The sequence below is a fragment of the Leuciscus leuciscus genome (assembly GCF_965113295.1).
Source record: "Leuciscus leuciscus genome assembly, chromosome: 1".
NCBI lineage: Eukaryota > Metazoa > Chordata > Actinopteri > Cypriniformes > Leuciscidae > Leuciscus > Leuciscus leuciscus.
In genome coordinates, this window is record NC_138725.1 from 75,921,276 (window position 1) to 75,949,027 (window position 27,752).

Genomic DNA, 27,752 nt, shown 5'->3' on the forward strand with positions numbered 1-27,752 from the left:
TCAGATGACAGAAGCTTGTGTCGAAAAAAGCCCAATCACACTGTGAAATTTACTTTATGCATTAGAGACAGCTGTGATTTATTCTGGTGGTGTTTCACTCTATTGGGATGAAGTACAGAAATACAGACAGTCTGCTGTACTTTTAACAGATTTTAACTGTATTTACTTCAGTGTGTCAAATTCAGTTGTGTATTGTGTAGGTTCTCTGTATCCACACACAGGTCTGAAATCAAGTCTCTCATCAAGGAGGAAGAGAAGGAGAAACTGTCTGTAAAATGAGTGTGTGTGAGGAGAGAGAGGGGGAAGTGTCTGTTGACATTCAGAGAGCAGCATCTCCAGTATCCAGCTGTGTGTCCATGAAGAGTAACAACTCCATGATGTATCCCCCAATGTTCAGTAATGGACCATCTCCAGGATTCAGCTGTGTGTCTATGAAGAGTAACAACTCCATGATGTATCCCCCAATGTTCAGTAATGGACCATCTCCAGGATTCAGCTGTGTGTCCATGAAGAGTAACAACTCCATGATGTATCCCCCAATGTTCAGTAATGGACCATCTTCAGGATTCAGCTGTGTGTCCATGAAGAGTAACAACTCCATGATGTATCCCCCAATGTTCAGTGATGGACCTGCTGTGACCTCTGACCTTGTGTGAGTATCTGCTGAACTATCCGCTATAGTGAAACTTGAATGTGAAATTACTTAACCTGGTGAGACAATCGCAGAAGTAACTTTCTCTGAAATGTTAGTAATTCACTTTGTAATGAAAAAAGTAAAAAATATTAAGATCTATAAAAATTTTTTTTTAACTCTGGTTGACACAATCGATGGTTCTTAAATCCAAGTTCACATTGCACGATATTAATCCCCGATTTTCACTCGCGAAATTTTACGAAATCACAGACAAATGCCCAAAATCTGAGGCAAATCGGTGCTCGTTCACGCGAGTGACAAACATGCAGTTTGCATTATCAAAGACATGATTTAAAAGAGAATCGTTGATTAGTCGTGAGATATTTGGCATGCTAAATATCTGGAAAATCTTGCTGTGTGAAATGTGTTCTGACTGAAAATTACATCAGTGATGATCTATAGCCAATGAGAGATCAAGATACAGGGCAGCGGGAAGTTCGGGGAGAAGTTATAGACCAGAATATCAGAATTAAGCATAACAGTTATATCAAACAAAGCACAAACATTTGCTTGACCAGCAGCACTTTACAAAATTATTTATTTACCCCCAACCAGTGGTGGAAAGAGTACTGAAAAAACATACTCAAGTAAAAGTACCATTACATTCCAAAAAATGTAGTGTGAGTAGAGTAAAAAGTACTTGTCCAAAAAACGACTTGAGTAAGAGTAAAAAAGTAGCTAATTTAAAAGTACTCATGAGTAGTGAGTACTGAGCGGCGGATTCTACCACCTCATAATAACTACAACTACACTGCACTACAATTTATAAATAAATAAAAATTGCATACTGTAATTCACATTGTATTTTGTTCTTTGTCAGAAAGATTGAAGAATATCTATCATCCATCTTTTTAAAGCTGCAGTCCGTAACTCTTTTGTGTTCAAAATTATCCAAAATAATAATAATGAAAAAAACCATAACCAGCCAGTGTTCAAAACTATCTGCTTGCCTTAGCTCGATTCAAATCGGTTAGCTTTTAATAATGATTTTAATTCCAGTGGTACTGGTGGATTTCCGCGGGAAATTCGAGCATGTCTTTGCGTCATTACGTCACATCTGTACACATAAAGAAGGAGTGCCGGCTAGTAGGGTATATTGCGTGTGAGGATGTTGGAAAAAATAAAGCCAAAATATAAAGCCAAAACAATCTCTGTTACCATAAATTATACGTTTATCTCTGTAAAGCTGCTTTGAAACAATCTACATTGTTAAAAGCGCTATATGAAGATGACTTGACTTGGAGATGAAGATTTATAACCTTTTCTCACAGTACTTGAAATAATTAAACTTATAGCGGATCCAGAATGTTTCAAACGACAACCACCAGTGACAACTGGAGATTCACCAGTTGTAAAACCCAAAAGACTGAGTGGCTACAGAAAAAAAGAGACTGCAACCGGCCCATGCGAAAACAAACATAAACATCGGCAGGGCTTTTGAAAGATGGCGTGAACTCCGTGTTTTAAAGGGGTTCAAAACGGACGCAGAGACGGCTTTTTTTTTTTTTTTTTTGCTAGACAGGTAAGACATTTCAATAGTTTAATTACGTAACAGTAGCGCATTTGTTCGCTTAATTTACACAGTTACGGAGTTTCCTTTGTTGTGCCTTTCTCGTTTTACTATTATGGTAAATTTGAATTATTTTGTGCTAGCTATGAGAGGGAGCAATTCACCTCCAAGAAAATCAAACCCGCCTCCTCCGTTGTCAAGTATTGGATCTGAATCAGATCGGTAAAGTGAAAATGTTCCTGTCGTAAGATGTTTATATTATGCTATATTATAACAAGTTTATGCATAACAGGGATTCCGTTCATACACTGTTTATTTCATAGCACTATGATTGTTATTTGTTTGTACAAAATAACTGCTCTTCTATGATTTGCACGGTTTGACATGATATAAGCGATCGTTAGATTTAATCAGCGCGATTTACTGCAATGCTTCTTTCCCCTTAGTTGATCAGAACAAAAGTGGGTATTACTTACTTGTTCAGAGGTAATTTTCCATTGAAAATTATAATATTGGTCATACTTCCAAAAAGTATATTCTTTGATTCTGAATGACAGTATCCACACCGGCGCGGTGATTGACAGCCGCACATTCTCCTCAAAACATTGGATTCATCCGCGCTGTTTCATGCCGATATACAACCCACGTAAAGTTGATAATTCCGCAAATAACTGCAATTGCAGATTTCGAACAGAGATGGCGACAAAGAGGAAAAGCTACGGACTGCAGCTTTAAAATGCATCAAATCAGTACACTCATCACCATTTAAATCATATTATTTGGGGGAAAAAAAAAACATTTAAAATTAGGCGAAAGGCCACTGAGCCTGCATGCTATTGGTGCACATAAAATATCAATATTCATAACTGTGCAAAGAATTCAAAAACCTTTAGAAACAAATATATGTTTTATATATGCTCAGCATCACACACCATGAGATGGGTTAAATAGAGAGATAAAAAAATACCCAATTTCTCTCCAAAACAGTACCAATTTTAGTTTTTGGATAAATGAGAATCACTAATATTATCAGTTTACCTCACCTAATGCACTGAAAAAGGCTAAGATAGTAACACTAATTACACTGTAATTCCATGACATTAAATATGTTACAATTTAAATGTAAATGCACATTGATCTAGAAGGGTGGCATCATCCCTTACATTTTACACGGCTACATTTACTCACATTGTAATGCTGATAATATAATTTTTAGGGAAAATTGTGCATTAAATAGGGAAGTTATATCCGGGAAACTTTTACAAAAGAAAGAAACACACACACACACACACACACAAATTCAAATGCATGTCTCTTTGTAGTCTCGGCGAAGCTGTTTTATCAGCAGCATCCACACACAAAAAAGCAAAAGTTGAACATGAAAAATGTTTTTGCGCAAGTGCACTTGCCAAATGAAGATGGATTGTATAAATGGATCAATCAAAAAACGTTGTTTATTAACGAGCTGTAGTCACACACTGACAGAAACGCAGTTCAGGTTAATGCCATGGTTCATCTGATACTGAATCTGGCTGCATGGCGAGCGCGATACGCGGCAGTGCACAGATCGTGACGCTCGTCTCTCTATGTGATTGTGAAGTAAATGGGAGCGGGAATTCACCGCATTATGAACTCGTCACGCAAAACCCCCAACCTCACACCAATTGTTAGGCCCTGTAGATAGCCCAGCCTATATAAATATCAGAATAAGCAGAAATGTGAAATGTACCTTAGCATATTAGAGGAAGACGCTGATATCTGGATTGAATTGATGCTTGAAGAATGCACTTCCACAGCAGTCACGAGTAACAGCAGAAATAGGCGGTTAAAGTTTTCTATGCTTAATTTGATTTGATGACAGTCACGAGACTGATTACTCGATCCAATCACGTTGATGGATAAAAATAAAATTAAAACAAGCTAACGAGTAACGACCACAAACAGAAGGAAAATAGCGGAGTAAAAGTACGATACATCACTTAAAATGTATTCAAGTAAAAGTAAAATTACACTATTTTTAAACTACTCAAAAAAGTACAATTTCTGAAAAAAACTACTTAATTACAGTAACGTGAGTATTGGTAATTCGTTACTTCACACCCCTGCCCCCAACTCTCTTTGCAGAACACACAGACCTTGCTCCCCTCGTCTCCCCAATCATTTCCTCCAGCATAATCTGTTTTTCTTTTTCTTCTTTTCACTGCAAATCAGCGCACAGACAATTTGGATTGCAAGCTTTTTTTCAAGGCTACCATTTTTAATAACAATTTCAGTCTTGCGTGTGTTTGGTTGTGAAATGTACTTTGCGGACCAAACAGAAGTTGTCGCGATTCTTTCTTTTGTAAAGTCATGCAATGTGAAACCCCCTGTCGCGATCCATTGTGAAATGTGCACACAGCAGCAACTGAATGTTACCCCGGATAGTCCCGCAGGGTGAAAAGAACAGTGACCCGACTACTTTAAAAATCGTGCAGTGGAAACTCTGCATTAAGGTTACTAGAAAGCTACAGACATGTGAGTTTTTATCAGGGTTGGAGCAACACTCATCAGGACTGACGTTGGCTACGCCTGCTATAGATGATACACTCTAAAAAACACTGGGTTAAAAACAATTGGGTTATTTATTTAACACAGCATAGTTGATTAATTTTTTATATTCATTTCACTTTTTTTTTTTTTACTTCGTACATGAATTAATGTCTACTGATTAACTTAAATCCTCTAAATAAAAAAAATAAAAAAAACTCAATACAACCACTGGCTTGCATATTTTACAGTGTATAGTATATGTTATATCATTTTTAATTCATATTGCCAACACTTAAGCTAGTTTAACAAATACTATCAGTAAAAATGGAACATTTATAAGTAATTCAAGTGTAATCGACCAGTCTCTGTTGTCCCGTTTCAACCGTAACGGTGCTGGATCTTGTGCCGGCACCTGTGTCGTGTTCAGCGGGGGAACTTCTAACTTCAGACCGCTGCCCTGCGTTTCAGCTGAAATATGCTGCGACTGGCTCCATAACCTGGCCATAAACAAACAGTGTACAGTTCTGAGAACAGATTTTAACATCATACGTATTTATATTCTGTATATTTTTGAATAAAATCATATCGTTTTATGCAAGGCATCAGGCGTTTCCATCACGCAAAAAGCCCACGATAAATAACTCAATCCCTGGGTTGTTATGTCTGACCCAAGATCTGGGTAACACAAAAACTACCCAAATACTGAAAAAATGACCCAAAAAAATTACCCACAAGGCTCAACCCAGGATTTCGGTAGAAAAATAACCCAAGATTTTTTAGAGTGTAGTCTAATCCAGATAACTAGTTAGTCTCAGTAGCCTCTCACCTAGCATCCCTATTCTTGAACATAGACTGGAAAATCACAAATCCAAACTTAAATGGTTGCTGAACTTAATGTGCTGATTTACATTGATTTTTCTTTTCTATTAATATAAAGCCTGTGCCTGGGCACCTAAAACTGAAAAAGCGGTAAATCCAACCAAGTTGTCTTTCAAGTTTGTCCCAAACAATCAATATGCTCTGGGAGTTTGTTTAGGAGCAGTAGCCAATATGGCCGCTACACTCCAAAAAAATTTTTTGTCTAAAAATAAGATTTATGTATTTGAATTGCATAACAAATTTCCATGCATTTGGATTACATAGTTTTAACATAAACCAATCAATAATCTGAATGTGATTCATATTTTTAAGTCATATCTAAATGAAACAGATAAGATTTATGTAATTGTATTAATAAACTGAATGTGATTTATATTTGTCAGTCATATGTAAATGAAACAGGTAAGATTTATGTAATAGTACACAGAAAAACGCCCATGTTAAATTAACACTGCTCAGTGTTCATATGTGTGCACACTACAGAGTTAAAGTGGTGTTGAAGTTAATGAGATAATTAAGTGATGATTGAGCATTAATTATGAACACCTGCTGTTAACAAGCAGAATCACTGAAGGATAGAGAAACACAAGAACTACAACTGACTTCAGCCACAGCCTTAGATTGACATCAACTGAAGAGAAAAGAAGACATTAAATCTGTGAAGATCTCAGCAGAGGAGGATTAAACAACTCAACAAACAGCATTACCAGCTTCACTTATTACTAACCAGACTGACTTTATTTCATTTCCGTTTTAATGAAATCAATAGTTGTATTTTAAAGTCACCATGATGGTGGTTAGCGTTTGCTTTAGTTGGGCTCTTGACCATTGACTCTTTAATATAACATTTTCTCTGGCTGCTATAATTATGTGTTTATAAAACACATTTGTTGCAGCGAAAAAGCCAAGAGAAAAAGAGATCAGGTGATGTTGGCTGTTTATTGATGAAGGTGTAATCATCATATTGTGGCCTGAATCACTTATCTTTTTCAGTGTCTAATGCTTTGATTATTGGGCTTATGTGATTTTGTTTTATTTATTATAGTAGCTGTGTGACCTGACAGCATTAGATCCAACAGTTAATCAAATAATATAAAGAATTTTAAAAACATTTAGTGCAGTAAACTTTCTCTTCTACATTATTACTTTGACATCAAGAATCAGTGTATGACTCTCAACAATGGTGACAATCAATGAAATGCTTCATGCTGCAGTGCATGCTGGGTACAACCAATCAAAACTCACCCATATCTCCCAGCATGCATTGCGGCATTAATAAATTATGCATCAGGATTTTTTGTATCTTTTGTCACCATTGTTGAGATGCATATGCTGTTTCTTGATGTCTGTGTGAGTCTAAGTAATACCATAGATGAAAGGTTTTTGTGCACTAACTATAAAAAAAAAAAAAAAGTATATTGTTTGATAAACAACACTGTTAGATTTCATGCTGTAAAATCAAATGACTTCTGCTATGAATAAAACAATATTAAAAAGCATTAGACACTGAACAAGATCAGCGAATGAGGCAATTACATGATGATGACTTTGTCGTCATCATCATCAATAAACAGCCAACATCACCTGATCTCTTTTTCTCTTGGCTTTTTTGCTGCAACAAATGTGTTTTATAAACACATAATTATAGCAGCCAGAGAAAATGTTATATTAAAGAGTCAATGGTCAAGAGACCGACTAAAGCAAACGCTAACCACCATCATGGTGACTTTAAAATACAACTATTGATTTAATTCAAACGGAAATGAAATAAAGTCAGTCTGGTTAGTAATAAGTGAAGCTGGTAATGCTGTTTGTGGAGTTGTTTAATCCTCCTCTGCTGAGATCTTCACAGATTTAATGTCTTCTTTTCTCTTCAGTTGATGTCAATCTAAGGCTGTGTCTGAAGTCAGTTGTAGTTCTTGTGTTTCTCTTTCCTTCAGTGATTCTGCTTGTTAACAGCAGGTGTTCATAATTAATGCTCAATCATCACTTAATTATCTCATTAACTTCAACACCACTTTAACTCTGTAGTGTGCACACATATGAACACTGAGCAGTGTTAATTTAACATGGGCGTTTTTCTGTGTACTATTACATAAATCTTACCTGTTTCATTTACATACGACTGACAAATATAAATCACATTCAGTTTATTAATACAATTACATAAATCTTATCTGTTTCATATGTATGACTTAAACATATGAATCACATTCAGGAGTATTGATTGGTTTATGTTAAAACTATGTAAACCAAATGCATGGGAATTTGTTATGCAATTCAAATACATAAATCTTATGTTTAGACACAATTTTTTTTTTGAGTGTAGGTGACATTCAAACTCCATTTAGTGATTTAAAAACTCATGAATGCTTTGGACCACTGGCCTCTTTTAATAGAAGACGCATGATTTTGTTGCTGAAGTAAAAGCAAGCAACAATTAAAGTAAAAATAAAACAAAGTTATAGTAGCTTAAATTAAGATACTTTTTGTGAAGAAAAAGTTCTACACTGAACTTGCACTAAATGTAAATAAAATGAAAAAGTTTCCACTAGTGGTCCGTTCCAGTTAAGATATTCTAAAGTAGCTCCTCAAAATAGTAAATAAACATCAATGACTGACACGGATATTAGTTATGATTCTTCTATATTGTTTTGTTCTGCTCTTCTTCTTTGCTTCACTTCACCAGTGCTCTGTGAGTTTATTGACTGATTTAAAAAAGTAGACATAAATAAATAAAAAAAACTGTCTAAAGCATCAACATTGAAAGTCAACTAATTAATCCACTTATAACAATAAATTGACTGATTCACTGTTAATAAGTTTACAGTTTACTAATTATTACAATAACCAAAAATGTACGCACCAAAGACTTTCAATGAATTTAAGATCTGGACTCAGAGGAGCCGATTCATGTGTGAAAATGATTCTTCATAATCCTCACAACCATTCTTTCACAATCTGAGCCTGATGAATCTTGACATTGTCATCCTGGAATATGGCCATGATGTGTCTTCCTACATGGTTGTTTAAGAAACGAAAAGCTACACACTCCATCTATTAGATCTATTGGATGCTGCACATGTGGTGGTTGAGGAGATTCCCCCCTTCTATGTAAAGCGCTTTGAGTGCCGAGAAAAGCGCTATATAAATGTAATGAATTATTAATTATTATTATTATTAGGGTTAGAAGAGCTGTTGCCCAGAGGTGTAAAGTCCAGGTTCAGAAAGTAAAGGTCCTCCTTAGTATTTTGTTCCAATCACCTGGATTTGCTAATTATCACAGTTTTTCAACAGGAGACAGAACTAATTAGTGAATCAGCTGCTGAGTTCATGGGTGGAATAAACATATGGCAGGACTTCTACTTTCTGACCCCTTGTCTATACACCTCTGCTGTTGCCAAATATATAACATGCTAGAAACACAATAATGATCCAGTCATAGACTCTTAAGCATTTCAATTGAATTCAATAAACTTTTTTTATCCCCAGAGTCGTACATTTACACGTCACAGCAGCACATACCACACAGTAATAATAATAAATAAAAAACATTCACAACAATAACCATTATCTTCCAGTATCAGTTCCACAAGGCATTACGATTTTATTATATACATTATGTCTTAACAGATGAATATGACTTTGACCCTTCTTATAGGCTTGTATCGTATTATCAGAAAATCAAAGAAATCAAGCTTGTTATTCACGTATACACCCAGGTACTTATATGATGCTACTGTCTCAATTTCCGACCCTCATATGTTTACTGGTACAACTTGCTAAGGATATTATATTAATATTACTAATATCAACCACAATTTCATTTGATTTACTAGCATTTAGACTAAGACCGTTTAACTCACACCAATCCACAAAACTCTCAAATATCTCCCTATACTCACCCTCATCATGGTCTGTTATACAGACAACAATTGCTGAGTCATCAGAACATTTCTGGAGGTGACAGGTTTCAGAGTTGCACTGAAAGTCTGATGTATTAAAAGTAAACAAAAAAAAAGGAGCTAAAACCTTTCCTTGAGATACTCCAGTACTGCACTTCACTACTTGAGATATGGATTCTCACATACTGTGGTCTGTTTAGGAGATAGTCAGTTAACCAATTGACAATACTCTGATGTTCTCCATCTGAATACTCCATCATTCTACATCTTACATTTAAGTAGTGAAGGCTGTATATTATTAAATGCACTCGAGAAATCAAAGAATGTAATTCTGACGATGTTATCCAGAGTCTCTAAATGACTTGGTGATTTGTGTAAGAGATAAATAATTGCATCATCAACCCCAACACCAGTTTTATAGGCAAATTGTAGTTTATCCTCAGCAGCATTCATTATCTGCTTAATATGGTTTAATACTAATCTCTCAAAGACCTTCATCAACTGCGCTGTTAAAGCAATTGGTCTGTAGTGTGAGAACTCTGAGGGGTTTGTTATCTTAGGCACTGGTACTATACATGATGTCTTCCATAAAACAGCTTCCATCATTTATTTTGCCTATTTAAATCCACACAGAGACTCTTTTTTTGGCCTGACAGTGAATGTTTTTATTGAACATTGATGGGTCAACATATTTTGTGGGAAAATAAATAATTAAAGTGGTTTCTTTTGATTAAAAACCTTATAAATGAAAGGGGCTTTTACCTCAGACTCGGGATAAAAGACTCACAGGACTTCTGCAAAGTTTGTACTATTTTCTGTTTATTTTGATAAAGAAATGAAATTCTTTTTTGTTTAATAAATAAACTGTCATTAAAATACATTTCATTTTAAAAACACTTATATTTAAAAACATTTTTAAAAACTAAAGGTTCTGAAATCTTTGAAGGAGATCCCATAAAAAATATTTTTGGCTTTACAGTAGTAACAATAATTGCGATAATTTATATATATAAATATGGGGGAACCATATGGTTAATGTCACTTTATAAATGTATTATTAAACATCTGAATCTAATCATGTCATGTCAACAAATGGAAAAGTCAGCCAGCAATTAATTATAATGTTAATTGTTGTGCCTTTTGCCCCAATTAGGCCAAACTTTACATATTATTCAGAAAAACTGTTGATTTAATTATCTTGAACAAAACTGAAAATCATTAACAAGATCTTTATCTCAAAATATATTCAATAATTTTAGCGATTCTCAATGGCTAATTAAAGCGCTGCTGTCAAGAATCAGCCAAATGTCCATGTGAAAGGTGGATGTTTAGGAAAGTTTTTGTGTCATCTAGTGGTTTAAAGGATAATAAAATCAAATGCAGCTTTTACCCCGGTGGCCTTTAGCCCTGTTGTACCCTACTATTAATAAAACATGTTTTCTCTCTAAAACTAATACAAATACTGCTCTATAAATTACAGAAGTATTGACAGGGTTAATGTAATGGAGCAGTCAAATAATCTGCAGAGAAACAATTTGAAATATTTCTGTTTATTTCTCATTATCAACAACAGGAAGAGAAAGAGAGCAGCTTCTCCAGTATGTCTGACCATGAAGGCCACAAAATTCAGTGATGGAGCAGTGACCTTTGACCCTGTGTGAGTATCATCATGTAGGGTGAGAGACACATGAACACAAAATGCTGGAAGGTTCAGAAAAGTTTACATTTCACATGGCTAAAGTTCTATAACCAATATAACAATTAACAAGTGGAAGTCAAGATGCAAAGAAAGGAATTGTTAAATAGTGTTTTCTTATGCTTCTCTCTACCATTTCTCTGTTAGACCTCCATTTACACAGGAATGAGTTTTGTTACATGTGTTGCATTAGTGTTATATTGACAATTATCCTTTAAATAAGTGATGCACCGAAATTATTAATTTTGATAAAAACTGAAACAAGAAAAGTCTGGTTAGGAATAAATAGAATTAGTGGTTCCCAATCTGGTTGTCATGACACATTGCTGGAGGTGCCACAAAATCTTTGCTCATTCCAGTATTTTAAAGGTATAGTGGAGGATTTTCTTTTTCCGGGTGGATCATCAAGACTATTGGTCCTCCTAGTTGTCAGTCATTCTGGTGATATGTTTACGTAAGGCCATCATACGTGCTCGTCCCTAGGTAGTTTTCATTTCTGCGCATGCGCACTTTCAGGTGTATATGTGTGGTGAGCTACGGTTTCAGCCATTCATTGAAGCTCGCCGTTCTCACCGGGTTTTTTCAAGATGTCTGAGGGTCGCAAGAGAAGTGTCTACGAACTGTATGACAAGAAGAGAAAGGCCTCTGAAGAAAGAAACAAGACCAGAGTGTTTTTGGGAGAATATTTCACACGCTGGCGTGCGCTAAAAGCACAGGTTGAGCTTCCCACTGATGCCTCAGTCGCGAAGCTTCTACTCGACAGGTAAAGTTTGGCATGCTATTTGGAGAAATCCATTTAAAATCACTGCTAGTAAAAGTTAATGTAAGCTATGATTAGCGATGCTAGCCCTGGCACAAGTCACGCACCGCGCAGACACGGTAAACATCTCAATTTGCCTTATGACCAAATGGTAAAAGGTATCACGCTGAAATGTTTTAAAACCTTGTGTGTTCATTTTTGATAATTCCAATGTGTTCACCATAGTATTTATTACACAAATGCAACAAGCTACTTCTCCATTGCAGATCATGTCTTGAGTCCTCACTCAATCGATCAGTATAATAAGTAAATAAAACACAGAAGGGCATTTGACATTTTTGTCTTGCATGAATGTTTTTTTAAGTTAGTTTATAATTTGCAACATAATTGTACCACCAAATGTGACAGCAACTTGTAAAGAGAGCGTGCATGAGGAGAACTAGGCTCGTGCATGCTCACTCGTGCACACAATTAATAGGCGTTCCCTCTCGGGAGCAGGTAGAGTGTTGCGCATGTGCATTTTTTTAAAAAGTGGAGAGGGTGGTTCTTTTCTAAATTTCGGGAAAAACCTCCACTATACCTTTAAATATATAAATGTAAGTGGTTTGTAAGGATACACTGATCAATCTGCCATAAATCAGCCAATCAGCCAATAATACATATATATATAAAGCATAAAAAGAACTTTAAAAAAAAAATCAGGATTCACATCAGCTGATCAAGATTACAGGAAATCTGTGATGTTCTATTTCTAAAGGAAAGGTGGCAGGTTATTTAGACTTAAAATCTTCAAAAAGTTTTTCAAAAATCTTTAAAATCTTGAAAGGGGAACTTTTATTTGAGAAGTTTAGTTATATATATTTTTTTCATTATGAAACCGTAGCGGGACAGATTAGACTATGGTGGGCCGCCACAATCTAGTTAATGAATGGGAAACACTGATGGGTTAAAATTATCATTGCTAGAACAGAACCTTGATAAACTCCATGTGTGATATTAGCAGAGATGGGACCAAGTCACACATGTGCAAGTCTCAAGTAAGTCTCAAGTCTTAACCTTCAAGTCTCAAGTAAGTCCCAAGTATTTTTTTCTTGGGCAAGTCAAGTCAAGTCACAGGCTATGTCAAGTCCTGTAGTAGGTCAAGTCAAGTCCAAGTCAAGTCACCTTATTATTGTAATTTTACCTGCAGAATCTGATCTTAATAAAGTGAAAAGACAAGATATAAGTACTGTAGCCTAACTGTCAGTAAATTACAATAATTTGGATTTGCATTGTAAATACTCATGTTCAGTAAAATACATCATGGAATCAAACAAAATTGTAACTTCATAAAAATTATTTATTTTTCACTTCTGCCAACAGTGTTTGAAATGTTTTAAATTGTCAACATTGAGTCCATAAAACAAATAACAGCTTAACATCCAACAGACTCCTCTCTGAACACCTCCCTCTCGCTCTCTCAAACACAGTTTACGTACAACATTAAACTTTGTTACATTTCTCCTCTCTCACACACTCTCTCTCTCTCTCACACACACACACACACACACACACACACACACACACACACACACACACACACACACACACACACACACACACACACACACACACACACACACACACACACACACACACACACTCACTCACTCACTCACTCACTCACTCACTCTCTCTCTCTCTCTCTCTCTCTCTCTCTCTCTCTCTCTCTCTCTCTCTCTCTCTCTCTCTCTCTCTCTCTCTCTCTCTCTCTCTCTCTCTCTCTCTCTCACACACACACACGCGTTTTTTTTTTTTTTTACGCGGGCCTACAGAGACGCGTTTTTTTGACCGCCTGCTTATGGGGCGGGCAGCTAGCGGATCGTTAGGAAAGATTAGATGAATGTGATCATTTATATTTGGGCCTTTTTTGGGCCTGAAATCGCTGATAAAACCGTAATGGCTACTTTAGCTATTATTACATTAGCTAACTACCAACTAACCAGATAACATTAACAAATTGACAAGCACTTACTGGGCAGAATGGCTGTTAATGTTGCATGTCTTGCAAAGCGCTGTTCGTCTTTTACCATCTTGTGAATAATTCTTGAAGCCGAAAGCGATGACCCTCGGTACCCCTCCGGCTGACATGTTGATGTGATATCTGATCTAAGTGGGCGTGGTGTGCGTAAGGTACGAGAGGGCATGACTGATGATAGTGTCGTGATCCAGTCATGACAACGCTATTCTCAGCCTGCGCTCCAGCTGGGTAATCAACTTGATTTTTTAAAATAATTTATATATTTTATATTCAAACTGAAAACATGATGTGATTAACACTCAAGTCATTCAAGTCATCGTGTCTCAAGTCAAGTCAAGTCCCGAGTCTTTAACTTCCAAGTCCGAGTCAAGTCTCAAGTATTTAATTTTTTGTCAAGTCAAGTCACAAGTCATAAAAATAGAGACTCGAGTCGACTCGAGTCCAAGTCACCAAGTCACAAGTCCCCATGTCTGGATATTAGGATGTCAGTTGGCCATAATAGATGGAAATTTGCCTGTAAGAGCAAACACCTGTACTCATATGATATGATTTTCATATTAAACATATTAAATTATTTTCTTTATTTTCACAAATGTGTTTTCAGTGGTGTGAGAGCTGACCAGATCAGAGATGTGTTCTGTCAGACCAGCACATCCTCCTCCTGTCAGAAACACATCAGTCATCATGACACAGAAGCAGCCCTGCAGCTCGACTCTCACCAGCCAGTGCATGATGATCTGCAGAGAGTCAAAGACCAGCACAAAACCAGCATGAAGAACAAGTATGAGAGCTTATTTGAGGGAATCAAACTACAAGAGAATCAGACCCTCCTGAACAGGATTTACACACAGCTGTATATCATAGAGGGAGAGAGTGAAGGGGTGAATGAAGAACATGAGGTGCTACAGATGGAGAAAAGTTACAAGACACTCCAAGACACTCCTATCAACTGCAATGACATCTTTGATCCTTCACCTGAACTAGGATATGAGGAGAAGAGAAGAGAGAAGAAGGACAAAATCAAGACTGTTCTTACTAAAGGCATCGCTGGAATTGGAAAAACCGTCTCTGTGCAGAAGTTCATTCTGGACTGGGCCGAGGGAAAAGCCAATCAGGATGTAGATTTCATGTTTGTTCTTCCATTTAGAGAGCTGAACTTGATTAAAGATCATCAGTACAGTCTTCACAGACTTCTGCTGGACTTTCATCCTGAACTTCAGTATCTGGACTCAAAGATTTATGATGAATGTACAGTTGTGTTCATCTTTGATGGTCTGGATGAAAGCAGAATTACACTAATGTTTTCAGACAGTGAGAAAGTTTCTGATGTGACTGAGTCTTCATCAGTGGGTGTGTTGATGTCAAACCTCATGAAAGGAGATCTGCTGCCCTCTGCTCTCATCTGGATCACCACCAGACCAGCAGCAGCCAATCAGATCCCCTCCAAATACATCAACCGTGTGACAGAAATTCAGGGATTCAATGACCCTCAGAAGGAGGAATATTTCAGGAAGAGAATCAGTGATGAGGATCAAGCTAGCAGAATCATCTCACACATCAGAAGAGCAAGAAGCCTCCACATCATGTGCCACATACCCGTCTTCTGCTGGATCTCAGCCACTGTGCTTCAAAACATCCTGAAACAAGATCTCAGTGCAGAAATCCCTCAAACTCTGACTGAAATGTACATACACTTCCTCCTCATTCAAACTAGCATGAGGAACCAGAAGTATGAAGAGAGAGATCCAGAGAAACTCCTGCAGTCCAACAGAGGAGTGATTGTGAAACTTGCTGAACTGGCTTTCAATCAGCTGATGAAGGGCAATGTGATGTTCTATGAGGAGGACCTGATTGAGAGCGGCATAGACGTCACTGACGCCTCAGTGTATTCTGGGATTTGCACTGAGATCTTTAGGGAGGAATCTGTGATTTATCACAGAAAGGTTTACAGCTTTGTACATCTCAGCTTTCAGGAGTTTTTTGCAGCACTGTATGTGTTTTTCTGTTATTTACACAAAAACAATAACGTTCTGAAAATATTCCTTACAGAAAAGTCCAGAACTCAGTCTGGAAATGTTCCTCTTGATGTATTTCTGAAGGAAGCAGTAAATAAAGCCTTGAACAGTAAAAATGGACACCTGGATCTTTTCCTTCGATTCCTTCATGGCATCTCGCTGGAGTCCAATCAGAGACTCTTACAGGATCTGCTGATTCACACAGAGAACAATCCAGAGAGCATCAAGAAAATAATCCAGAACCTCAAACGAGGTCAAAAAGACAATGTCAGTCCTGAAAGATGGATGAATCTGTCACACTGCTTGATTGAGATGAAGGATAATTCTGTTCTTAAAGAAATGCAGGTGTTTTTAAACTCTAAAACAAAAAGAAAAAATCTTTCTCTTGCACAATGCTCAACTTTGGCAAACATGATCCTGATGTCAGAGGAGGTGATGGATGAGATTGACCTTAAAAAGTACAACATTAAATCAAAGGATGGTCGAAGGAGACTGGTACCTGCTGTGAGGAACTGCAGAAAAGCTTGGTGAGTGTGAAGATCTAATAACACAATTACATGTGAGCAGGGGTTAAAGGGGGCCAGAACGGTCCAGAACTGCATTCCGGCACCTCAGATAAATTAATAAATAAATAGATTAATTAATATCAATGATAGCGCGATGGTAGGCAGTACGCAAACACGCTTCCTGACGTTATGTTCTCAGTCACGGTTCTCCTGTCTGATATGAGTGCATCTACGCCGGTTCACGCATGCAAACAAAGTCCTTCCTCCCCTCCCCGCTGAACACCAGCATTTACAAATGCGTCAAATGCACTCACGGTGGTTGAGCACGGTAAAGTTAGTTTTAGGTTCGATATTCGCCGGACATGTGTTTGCCCTTCTCACTCTTCTGTAGGGTCAGCAGTCTTACAATACAATTCAATTCAATTCAATTCAATTGCAGGATTAGTTATGTGACCATTGTATATCGACATGAAATATTCATTCAAAATCACCTACGTGCGTTATAGCTGCATATTTATACCTGAGAATGATTCGATGCGTTTCCACAGCGCATGATGTCTAAGGGAACGTCTGCCAAGTACACCAACTGCGGTAAACAGCCTATAATTTGTATTATTTAAAATTACTTTTAACATTTAAAAACAGATGTTTTCAAATTCCAAAGTTTGTAGAAGGTTCCTATTGGCAATATTGACTTAGGCTACAACTTTCCTGGTAGCCTTGAGTAAATTAACTTTTCTAAGAAAATGATTCATAAAAACATAAATATCAGTTGAGCTTATGTTTACTTTCTTCACTGACACAGACGAAAATGAAAAGACTATCAGTCAAAGTTCAGCTTTAGGAGGGGAAGAAATAGGGCAGGATAAGGAGACTGAGATAAAAAGAAAGATGAAGATGAGGAGAGAGCAGGTATTCACAAATAATCTAATGCCCACTGACATGGTTTTAAAGCTATTTCTTATCCATTTTTTGGGATAAAACAATTGCACATATGTAGGTCAGAGAAATCCCAATTTTCTCGGGGGAAAAAACCCTGAAGGGTCCCTGATAATTTTTCGGATCAGCTTTTAATTGCTTTTAATTTATTACTTAAGGCTCACTTGAAGTTATTCGATACCACATCAAAAGCTACTAGCCTAACTGATAAAGTGAACAGTTGGTAATAAAATAAGAACAAATGCACAAATTACAAGGAGAGATGAATACTAAATAACAAAATTACAAAGTCTAAAAGTATTATTCAGGTACAGAAATTAATTATGAAGCCTAATTATAAAATAACACTGTATAAATTAAATATGGTTCCATCTTTGTTTTCAGCTGTATTTTGTTGTTTTATTAACATTAATGACACAGACAACTGTAGGAATATTAGGTGTGTGCTGTTCCTTTAAGACCAAATGCATGGACTGAAAAAACTGAAAAACAGCTGGTTTCTTTCTAGACTGTTCACTTGTGACATAACCGACAGAATTCTTGCCGAGACGGGTATTTAGACGAGTGTTTTGACATAATTTTGTGTCCATTCTAGGGCAAGTAAATGTGTAAGAGGAATCAATTTGGTGTTCGGGCGCTATCTGAAACGTGCCTCTCTCTCTCTCTCTGCATGCGTAGTGCACGCATGCAGAGAGAGAGAGAGAGGCACGTTTCAGATAGCGCCCGAACACCAAATTGATCGGGTGCTTGTCCCGATTTTCGCCTCTTCTTCCACAATTAAAATTGGTTGAATGTGTAAACTGGCAAGACAAAACACGTTCAAATTATAAACTTTTACTCTATGATGGTAAAATTTTGCAGTTAATCCGCGAATCACATGCGTGCCGAACCGTGGGGCCTGGTCCGTACGGATCATGGATCAACTGCGATCCGTTCCAGCCCTAAAATTAACAGTTTCCTTTTCCCTCAATAAAGTTTTGTATAAACTAGAATAAACATGATTGTTGATTTTAAATCACATTTATTTTAATTGCTGGATCTTCCTGCTGAACAGACAACCAGCGTGATGTTATATGTTGAAGTTGATCTTGACTCCAGCATGCCTTTTAATCAGTTCTCCTTTTTTTCAGTTTGGCAGACTGTAATCTCACAGATCAGGACTGTGAAATTGTTTCTTCAGCTCTTCAATCATCAAACTCCCCCCTGAGAGAGCTGGACCTGAGTAACAATGACCTGCGGGATTCAGGAGTGAAGCTGCTCTGTGCTGGACTGAGGAGTCCAAACTGTCAACTCAACATACTGAGGTACTTGAGGGTCTGTGAAAAATAACCACACAAGGACATATCGTGGCAAACTTATTCTGAAATTATTCTTATTCAAGGATTATTTCTCACCGCATCCCAAAATTAAAGTAAATTAATCTGATCATTCTGATGAAACGTGATGCGTTTGAGTTGATGTGGGTGTTGATTCTGTTTGCATGAATTGCCTCAGATCATTACAATATGAATAGCACGCGCTGTCTGTAGGCATGTTCACATTTGCAGGAAGCTAACACGAGAGACAGTTACATCTCTCTCTCTTATACAGATTATATAAACAGAGAATATTTGTTTTCATTTTGAATAGGATAATTTAAAAGTAGACACGTGTATCGTGTACATGTATCTATAGATATATTGCTCATGTCTATGTGACAAATTTTCACTGAGTTTTGTTTCTTTTTTGTGACGCACTGCAGAAAAAAGTTCACAGAGACGGCAGAAAACATCCTGTTTGTTTTGCTTTGATTGCAAGTGGACACAAATGAAAATAAACGTTTTACAATTTCAAATGATGTATTGCTGTATAACCGTATTACCATAAATTACATAAATTACATAAATTAGTATTTTAAGTCGTTTGCTGCTATGTGAAAAAAATCCCCCAAAAGGCGCCGGTATGTCTGTCGACCCCAGATGGTTAATTCTTTTAGATTTCATGTAGGGCTGGACAATAATTCAATATTAATATCGTGATATAATGTTTTTTCAATAACGGTGATATGATTTTTAAACACATTTCTGATATTCCAATATACATTACAGGCATAGGCTATGTTTACATGCAACCAGATAATCCATTAGTAATTGGATTGATGGCTCGATCGGACTGAAAAGCCTTCATTTAAACACCTTAATCAATTCGATTGAGCTCAATCCGAATGAAATTTTGATCGAATTGAGAGCGGTGGTTTATTCCTTTTCTAATCCAATCGAGAGGACATGTAAAACATTTGACTGGATTGAAAACCGAAACTGAAAGGACTGCGCATGTGCAATGACGTTGAAATAGCGTAATGACGTATGACGTGCGAACGAGCTGTTATTCCTGTTGAATAAAGTGTCATATAAATGAGTGTCCCGTCATTCTATAATCCTCCTTTCACTCAGCATCTGTGAAGTGGAGCAGGACAACGTCCCACCAGTCCTTGTTTCAGATTCTCATCCACAGACGAGATATGGCAGGGAGGGGCATTTTTACTGCGTGATAAATATAAGCCGCATGGCACAACGGTTCATATGTTCATTGTCTCCAAATTATGACCAGAAATGGACAAATATTAAGTCTGCCGTTTAAAACAAATAATCAATGTAGGAGAATAGTTATTATGTGCAAACAGTGGGAAACTCTATTTGTGAGTTTTTTGCGCATGTCAAAAAATCAATTCCGATTTGAAGCTTGTGACATAAAAGCTTGTGACCCGATCACTTGTTTAGCATTCATGTAAACACTACATTCAGATTCATCAATCGGCAACATGTGTTTTTGTTGTTTTTCTGCAGCAACTTTGAGCACTTTTCATATTCTTTATCCTGGCTGAAGCACTTTTGTTTCAATCTATAAGAATAATATTATCAGTCTATGTTAGCCTATAGTTTAAAGTTAAAGATATTAATATTAATAAGTTGAGAGTCTTATGTTTGTTTGACGGGGATTTCACATTTCTTGTTTGTATGAAGGCTAAATACAAATAAAATATTAACAGTAATTTTTTGTACCATTTTTATTTCTAAAATATTATATAGTTTTATAGGAGGAGGTTTCAGAGACTTGGCAAATTAATTTATCAGAAGTTTGTAGGTACAGACATTCATTGTGGCCATTCTTGGCAGTTTTTTCTGAGGCTATTATACTGTTCATATCGATATCGGAATTATATCGTATCGACCGAAATTAAGAAATATATTGTGATATAAATTTTGGCCATATCGTCCAGCCCTAATTTCATGGGTAAAAATAGAGGTTTTTTTATTTTGAAATTATAACTTACCATTAGATCCTTAAGATAATTTGTAGCTGATAATTTGCACATTTTACAACACTGTGATTTCATTAAAATCAATCAGAGGCCACCAGTAGATGAAGCACACTAACATGGTCACTTACTGTTGTTATAGATTATCTCAGTGTTTGGTGACAGAGGAAGGTTGTGCTGCTCTGGCTTCAGCTCTGAGTTCAAACCCTTCACACCTGAGAGAGCTGGATCTGAGCTACAATCACCCAGGAGAATCAGGACTGAAGCTGCTCTCTGATACTCTCAACCATCTGGACAAACTCAAGTATGTTAAGTAATATAACAATAATCCTGGCTAGTGTTATTGGTTTTGTTTTTTTAAAGGGTTAGTTACCAAAAAAAAAAATTTATTCTGTCATTATTTACTCACCCTCATATCGTTCCAAACCTATAAGATTCATTTTCAGAACAGAAATGAAGAAATTTTAATAAAATCTGAGATATTTCTGTGATATGTGCATTGACAGTGCTACCACTTCAACGCTTCAAAAAGTTCATAGAGAAACTGATCTATTTGAATTTAGTTTAATCCAAATTTTCTGAAGAGACATGATCACTTTATATGATTAACAGATTTAACTGACTCTTTTATTCACATATAAAATTCATCAGCGCACACATCAGTTATGTTAAACCGAAGCTCAGACATGCTTGCTTGATGTGTGAGAATGTGTGAGAGTTATTCTTGTGTTACAGAGCACGTTTGAGCTTCCCTAAGAACCAATGAGTTTGATTCTCGCGTTACACACTTCGTTAACCCTTGCAGTAAAAAAAGGCCAAATTCTGACATATTCATACCATTTTCCATTAAAACAGTAATTTACCGTAGAAAACAAAAATAGACCACAGGAATATACTGTGGATTAACAGCGTTCAAAATCAACACCCAGAGGCTGTTTTCCCAATCACCCTCAATCACTATTCCCTACATTAGTTCACTAATATAGTCCACTTGACAGAGTGAATAAAAAGAAGTGAGTGAATTCAGACACTGATGAACACCTGACAAGCAGAATCACAGAAGGACAGAGAAACAAGAACAGAAAAAAGAGAAACACAAGAACTACAACTGACTTCCAGCAACACTGAGTGTGAAAACAGTTTACAAACCAGTTTAACATTATTTATTTCATACATGTACAAAAGGTTTTGTTGAGAATTAACAGATATTTCGTTTTATTGAATATAATAAAGTTTGTAGTCACCATGATGGAGATCAGTATTTGCTTTAGTTGGTCTCTTGGCCCTTGACTTTATAACATTAGTTTCTCTCTGGCTGCTGTAACTGTGAGTTTATAAAACACATTAGTTATGGCAAGACAAAGTCAAGAGGAAATTGATCAGGTGTTTTTGGCTGTTGTGATGATGCCATGATCATTTTGGCCATGTCTGATTTTCTGATCTCATCCAGTGTAAAAGCTTTGAATTTATGACTATTTAATATTTGTCATATATCTGTTAATCTACCTCATGAAATCCATCAATGTTTCTGTAAGCAGTTATTCTGAAGAATATTGAAATCATATACTGCATTAAAACATTTTGAACTACTGCATGACTCAGACACACAGACATCAACATTCATGTCGCAATGCATGCTGGGTTCCAGGACAGTATAAAACTCCCAGCATGCACTGCTGCATAAATAAATAAATAAATAAATTATTGCCACCATTGTTGAGAGACATGCTGATTTCTGATATCTCTGTGTTTCTACAAGTCAGTGTAACTCTTTCTTTGGTTGTGCATGATGTGTTAAAAAAACAATTATCATTGTAACTCATTTCTGTAGTTTCACAGTGGTGGTAATGTAACACTTGATACAGGATTAAACTGAATGAGATTTAGTGAATGAACAGGCTATATGATCATCATGTCATCATAATCAATATAACAAACTGCATTCACAAACCATGTGTGAATGTGCTTTGATCACAGGAATAAATTACATTTTAAAATATATTAAATAGAACAGGGGTTTTCAAACTGGGGGCCGCGGCCCCCTGGGGGGCCGCCAGGGGGCGCCAGGGGGGCCGCAGAAAGTTGAAAAAAAAAGCGGAAAAAAAAGTTTAAAACGTCAAAAAAAATAAAGTGTTAATATGAGTATTGTTATGAAATAACATTATAATAATTTGTTGCATAGCCTATCTGAACATTATACTTTTAATGCTAATCTTTTAGAGATGAACTGATTGATCGGCTGGTGACCAGAATTTGCCGATTTTCGGGCGATTTTCAGTCTGACATAATGCCGATTCAAATGCACTCGGGCGCCGCATGATTAACATCGCGTAACATCGCGTAACATCAGCATCACACGTGCACAGAACGCACATGTAGGAAACCTTGTGAATTACGGCCGTTTCAGACCGCAAGCGGCGCGTGAGCAGCGCAAATTTTTTTTCGGCGTGCATGTTCATTGAGTGCGTTCACACCGCGAGCAGGAGCAGCGCGTGAGCGTCAAGCAGGAGCGTCGCGTGCCGTGAGCAGCGGAGGGTTTCGGCGCCGTCTATTTTTGCTGCGCTGCTCACGCTCAATTAAAGCGAAAGCACACTTTTGATGGACAAAATAAATATGATTTCACACAAAAAGTACCAAAAATGCACATAATTTGCATGTATAGTGTGTTTTAACAAGAACTGGAGTAGGCTATGTCAGAAAAGAAAATGAAGACTCAAAAATATTTATAGAAAATGTACCCATTTAAACTTGTTTTTATTAATCAGTTTGGGTAAAAGTGGTGTTTTATAAAAAATATATTTATAGAAAATAAATATTTGTGTGTGCTGTAAAGTGGTTAGAAAAAATGACATCAGAATCGGCTAAAATCTGTATCGGCAGGTCAAACTCAATGAAAAATCGGAATCGGTCTTGAAAATTGTAATCGGTTCATCTCTATAATCTTTCTGATTGGCTGGTATCAAACACCATCACATAATCTGATGTTCACCTAGATGTTTTATTTATTTATTTCTACATTTGCCACAGTATTGTCGATGGGTTCAATAACACATCCTGCAAAAGGGGGGCCTTGGCCAGAACCTAGTAGTATTTGGGGGGCCTTGTCATGGAAAAGTTTGGGAACCCCTGAAATAGAAAACAGTCCATTTAAATAAGTGTATATCGGGCCATATGATTGCTGGCCCCCTGGACATATCTTTGATTCATTCGTGGTCTGAAATAGCGTAGGGATCTGGTAATGTCTCACCATTACTGAGAGTTCCTTTCTTAATATAATCGGCGGAGTCCGCGCTACCTAGACTCCCAAAGTAAATGATGCTAGCCATTTCCTCACTGTCACACACCTAGCTAGCTAACGAGACATAATGTTATATTAATATGCAAATGAAACACAAACAAACAGATCCAATTCTGAAATGTCAATTTATTATTGAGTCAACAAGAATTTACAAACATTGGAAATCTGTTAATTGCCGAGTTCTGTATAACGTTACATGCCAAGAATTGCATGCACCTCCATGTACTGTATACAAATGATATGATGGGCCATTGGGCCCTATCTTGCACCCAGCGCAATTGACTTTGATGTGAACGTGTGTGTGTGTGTGTGTGTGTGTGTGTGTGTGTGTGTGTGTGTGTGTGTGTGTGTGTGTGTGTGAGAGAGAGAGACTCAGTGAGCACAGTCTGGCCATAGAGAGAGAAGAGTGTGTATGTGTGAGAGAAAGAGAGAGACTCAGCGAGCACAGTCTGGCCATAGAGAGAGAGAGTGTGTGTGTGTGTGTGTGTGTGTGTGTGTGTGAGAGATAGAGAGACTCAGCGAGTACAGTCTGGCCATAGAGAGAGAGAGAGAGAGAGAGAGAGAGAGAGAGAGAGAGTGTGTGTGTGTGTGTGTGTGTGTGTGTGTGTGTGTGTGTGTGTGTGTGTGTGTGTGTGTGTGTGTGTGTGTGTGTGTGTGTGTGTGTGTGTGTGTGTGAGTGTGAGTGAGAGAGAGACTCAGCGAGCACAGTCTGGCCATAGAGAGAGAGTGTGTGTGTGTGTGTGTGTGTGTGTGTGTGTGTGTGTGTGTGTGTGTGTGAGAGAGAGAGAGAGAGAGAGAGAGAGAGAGTGTGTGTGAGAGAGAGAGACTCAGTGAGCACAGTTTGGTCATAGAGAGAGAGAGAGAGAGAGAGAGAGAGAGAGTGTGTGTGTGTGTGTGTGTGTGTGTGAGAGAGAGAGAGACTCAGTGAGCAGTCTGGTCATAGAGAGAGAGTGTGTGTGTGTGTGAGAGAGAGAGAGAGAGAGAGAGAGAGAGAGAGAGAGAGAGAGAGAGAGAGAGAGACTCAGCGAGCACAGTCTGGCCATAGAGAGAGAGAGTGTGTGTGTGTGTGTGTGTGTGTGTGTGTGTGTGTGTGTGTGTGTGTGTGTGTGTGTGTGTGTGTGTGTGTGTGTGTGTGTGTGTGTGTGTGTGTGTGTGTGTGTGTGTGTGTGTGTGTGTGTGTGTGTGTGTGTGTGTGAGAGAGAGAAACTCAGCAAAGCCACCAAGATAGAGAGAGAGAGTGTGTGTGTGTGTGTTGGCATGTGTGAAAGTGAGAGAGAGAGTGTTTGAATTTTAATTAGTTTATTTTCCTTTGATCAACAAGAAAATCTCTAATTTATTAATATTGAATACGTGTAATTAAACTTTAATTAAAGTTATTATTATTTTGTGTGTGTGTGTTCTAGTGTGGATCACGGAGTAGAGCTAATGATGGCATCAAGACTACACAGATGTAAGTCCTCAAACACAGTTTTAGTGTGTGTTGTTGTAAATGTTGCTGTTGTAATGTGTGTGTTCTTGTGTTCAGATGCCGTTGATCTCACACTGGATCCAAACACAGCACACACTCATCTCGCTCTGTCTGAGGAGAACAGAAAGGTGACGCATGTGTGGGAGAGTCAGTCGTATCCTGATCATCCAGAGAGATTTGATGATCATCCTCAGGTTCTGTGTGGAGAGAGTCTGACTGGACGCTGTTACTGGGAGGCTGAATGCAGTGGAGATAATACTGGTATATCAGTGTCATATAAAGGAATCGAGAGGAAAGGAGCGAGTGATGACTGTGTGTTTGGAGGGAATGAGAAGTCCTGGAGTCTGAACTGCTATAATCACGGATTCTCTGTCAGTCACAATAGTAACTCCACTGGTGTTTCTGCTGGTTCAGGATCCTGTAAGAGAGTAGGAGTGTTTGTGGACGTGTCGGCCGGCACTCTGTCCTTCTACAGCGTCTCACGCGACACACACACACTCACACACTTACACACATTCACACACACATTCACTGAACCACTTTATGCTGGATTTAGACTTTATCCTCATTATTATAATGTTAAGTCTTCAGTGTCTCTGTGTCACATTAAACAACAAACACACTCTGACTGACACACACAAACACAAACACACACACACACACACACACACACACACACACAAACACTCTGACTGACACACACACACACACTCTGACTGACACACACTAAAAGAAATTACAAAGAAAATGTGTTACCAATTTCTCATTTTTATCAGAAGTGTGTAATTACATAAATACTTCATAATTCACATGTTTTATTACAGTTTAATCATGTTATTGTAGTTTATGGTCAATAAACGCTTGTTCCTGTTTCAGTCTGAACATGTTTCTTCAGTTGTTGATCTTTGACTGTTATTTTCATTCATGATAAACGTTTGTCACCCTGAGTTTCACTGTTTTTACACGTTTGCTTTTTAATGTCCAGTTTTGACTGAATCACTTTATGAATCTTCATCAAAAGAGAGTTTGGACTGAATCTAATACAGAAGAACTGTTGAACAGGAAAGTAAATGAGTCTGGGACAAATAATCTCAGTCAAAGTTAAAAAACACTTTATTTTAATGTGTAATTATATATTTAAGTGCTGAGTAATATTAAGCACATGTATCTACTGTAGGGTTATGGATAATCATATTGTTATTGCTCATATTTTTATAAGTCCCATAGACTTTGCACTGCTACCAACTTTGACACTCGTATCTCTGATCGAGGATTTGGCAGAAACGTGTGATTTGCCACATTTGAAGAGGCTGACAGGCTCTGTGAGAACATTCCTCACGATGGGGTAAAAGTGTCACCCCTGGGGGGCAGGAGTGTCCCAAAGTCTCCCATTGACTTACTATGGTGAAGGACGGCCCATGAAACGCACGTTTCTCCTACTATGGTAAATTGCATTGGGATATTTTATTGAACATAACTCTGGATCACAGTGTCATAGAGACAAGGGGGCGGGATCATTTTACTCAGACGACCAATCAGTCTCTCAGGATCATTGTGAAGCTATCAAGCCACGCCCTAGCAACCATTTAGAGCACCTTAGCAACAAGTTCCATTGAAAAAGATCAAAGGGATATCCGGATAGAAGTGTCATAGAAACATGAGGGTGGTCTCGTTTGACTGGCGCAGCAAACAGCCAATCATGAATCACCTCAACACTTCCTAGCCCCACCCTAGCAACCATTGTCGAGCACCCTAGCAACCAACATCCAAAGAGGGATATCTTCCATTCTGAATGTCACAGAGGCGTGGGAGTTGGTTTATATCATTCACACTGACAAGCAGCCTTTGCAGCTGTCAAGCCACTCCCTAGCAACAAAATAGAGTACCCTAGCAACTGTTTTGCAAGACCTATATCTCTGCATCAGAACATTGTATAAAGATCGTGGTTGGCTCTTTTGACTCATGCTAGCAAAACAGGACTTCCAAAATGCTACACATGCTAGCTGTGAATAGCTACATGCTACATGTAATTAGCTTAGGGTAAACATGATAAAAACAACTCAAAATGTGCTAGCATCATGCTAATCATATTAGCAACATGCTAATCATAGTAATTCATGCTAGAATGTAGTAAATCATGGTAAATCATGCTATTAACATGGTAAATCATGCTATAATGTGATAATTTGTGGTAAATCATGTTAGAAACATGGTAAAAATACTAGAACGTGGTAT

At 37.5% G+C, this 27,752-nt stretch overlaps 1 protein-coding gene and 1 pseudogene across 3 annotated transcripts in view; both read left to right on the plus strand.

Annotated features, from left to right (window-relative positions):
- Positions 1–221: 221 nt before the first annotated feature.
- LOC309510367 (NACHT, LRR and PYD domains-containing protein 3-like) overlaps positions 222–27,752 on the plus strand; it is a 199,806-nt pseudogene continuing 172,275 nt past the window's right edge. Inside the window, exon 1 of the transcript XR_014211746.1 lies at positions 222–307. The product of XR_014211746.1 is annotated as an NACHT, LRR and PYD domains-containing protein 3-like (transcript). The remainder of the gene's footprint in view (positions 308–27,752) is intronic.
- LOC309510344 (protein NLRC3-like) lies at positions 276–26,399 on the plus strand (the record flags this gene model as incomplete). Of its 2 annotated transcripts, XM_082185087.1 has the most annotated exons (7): positions 276–652; positions 11,091–11,174; positions 14,598–16,535; positions 18,584–18,757; positions 20,894–21,064; positions 25,453–25,499; positions 25,575–26,399. In XM_082185087.1, 7 exons carry the CDS (start codon positions 276–278, stop codon positions 26,147–26,149), a joined length of 3,366 nt encoding a protein of 1,121 aa, XP_082041213.1. In that variant the 3' UTR covers positions 26,150–26,399. The 2 variants fall into 2 exon arrangements, with proteins under 2 accessions (XP_082041213.1, XP_082041214.1); XM_082185088.1 differs by lacking the exon at positions 11,091–11,174.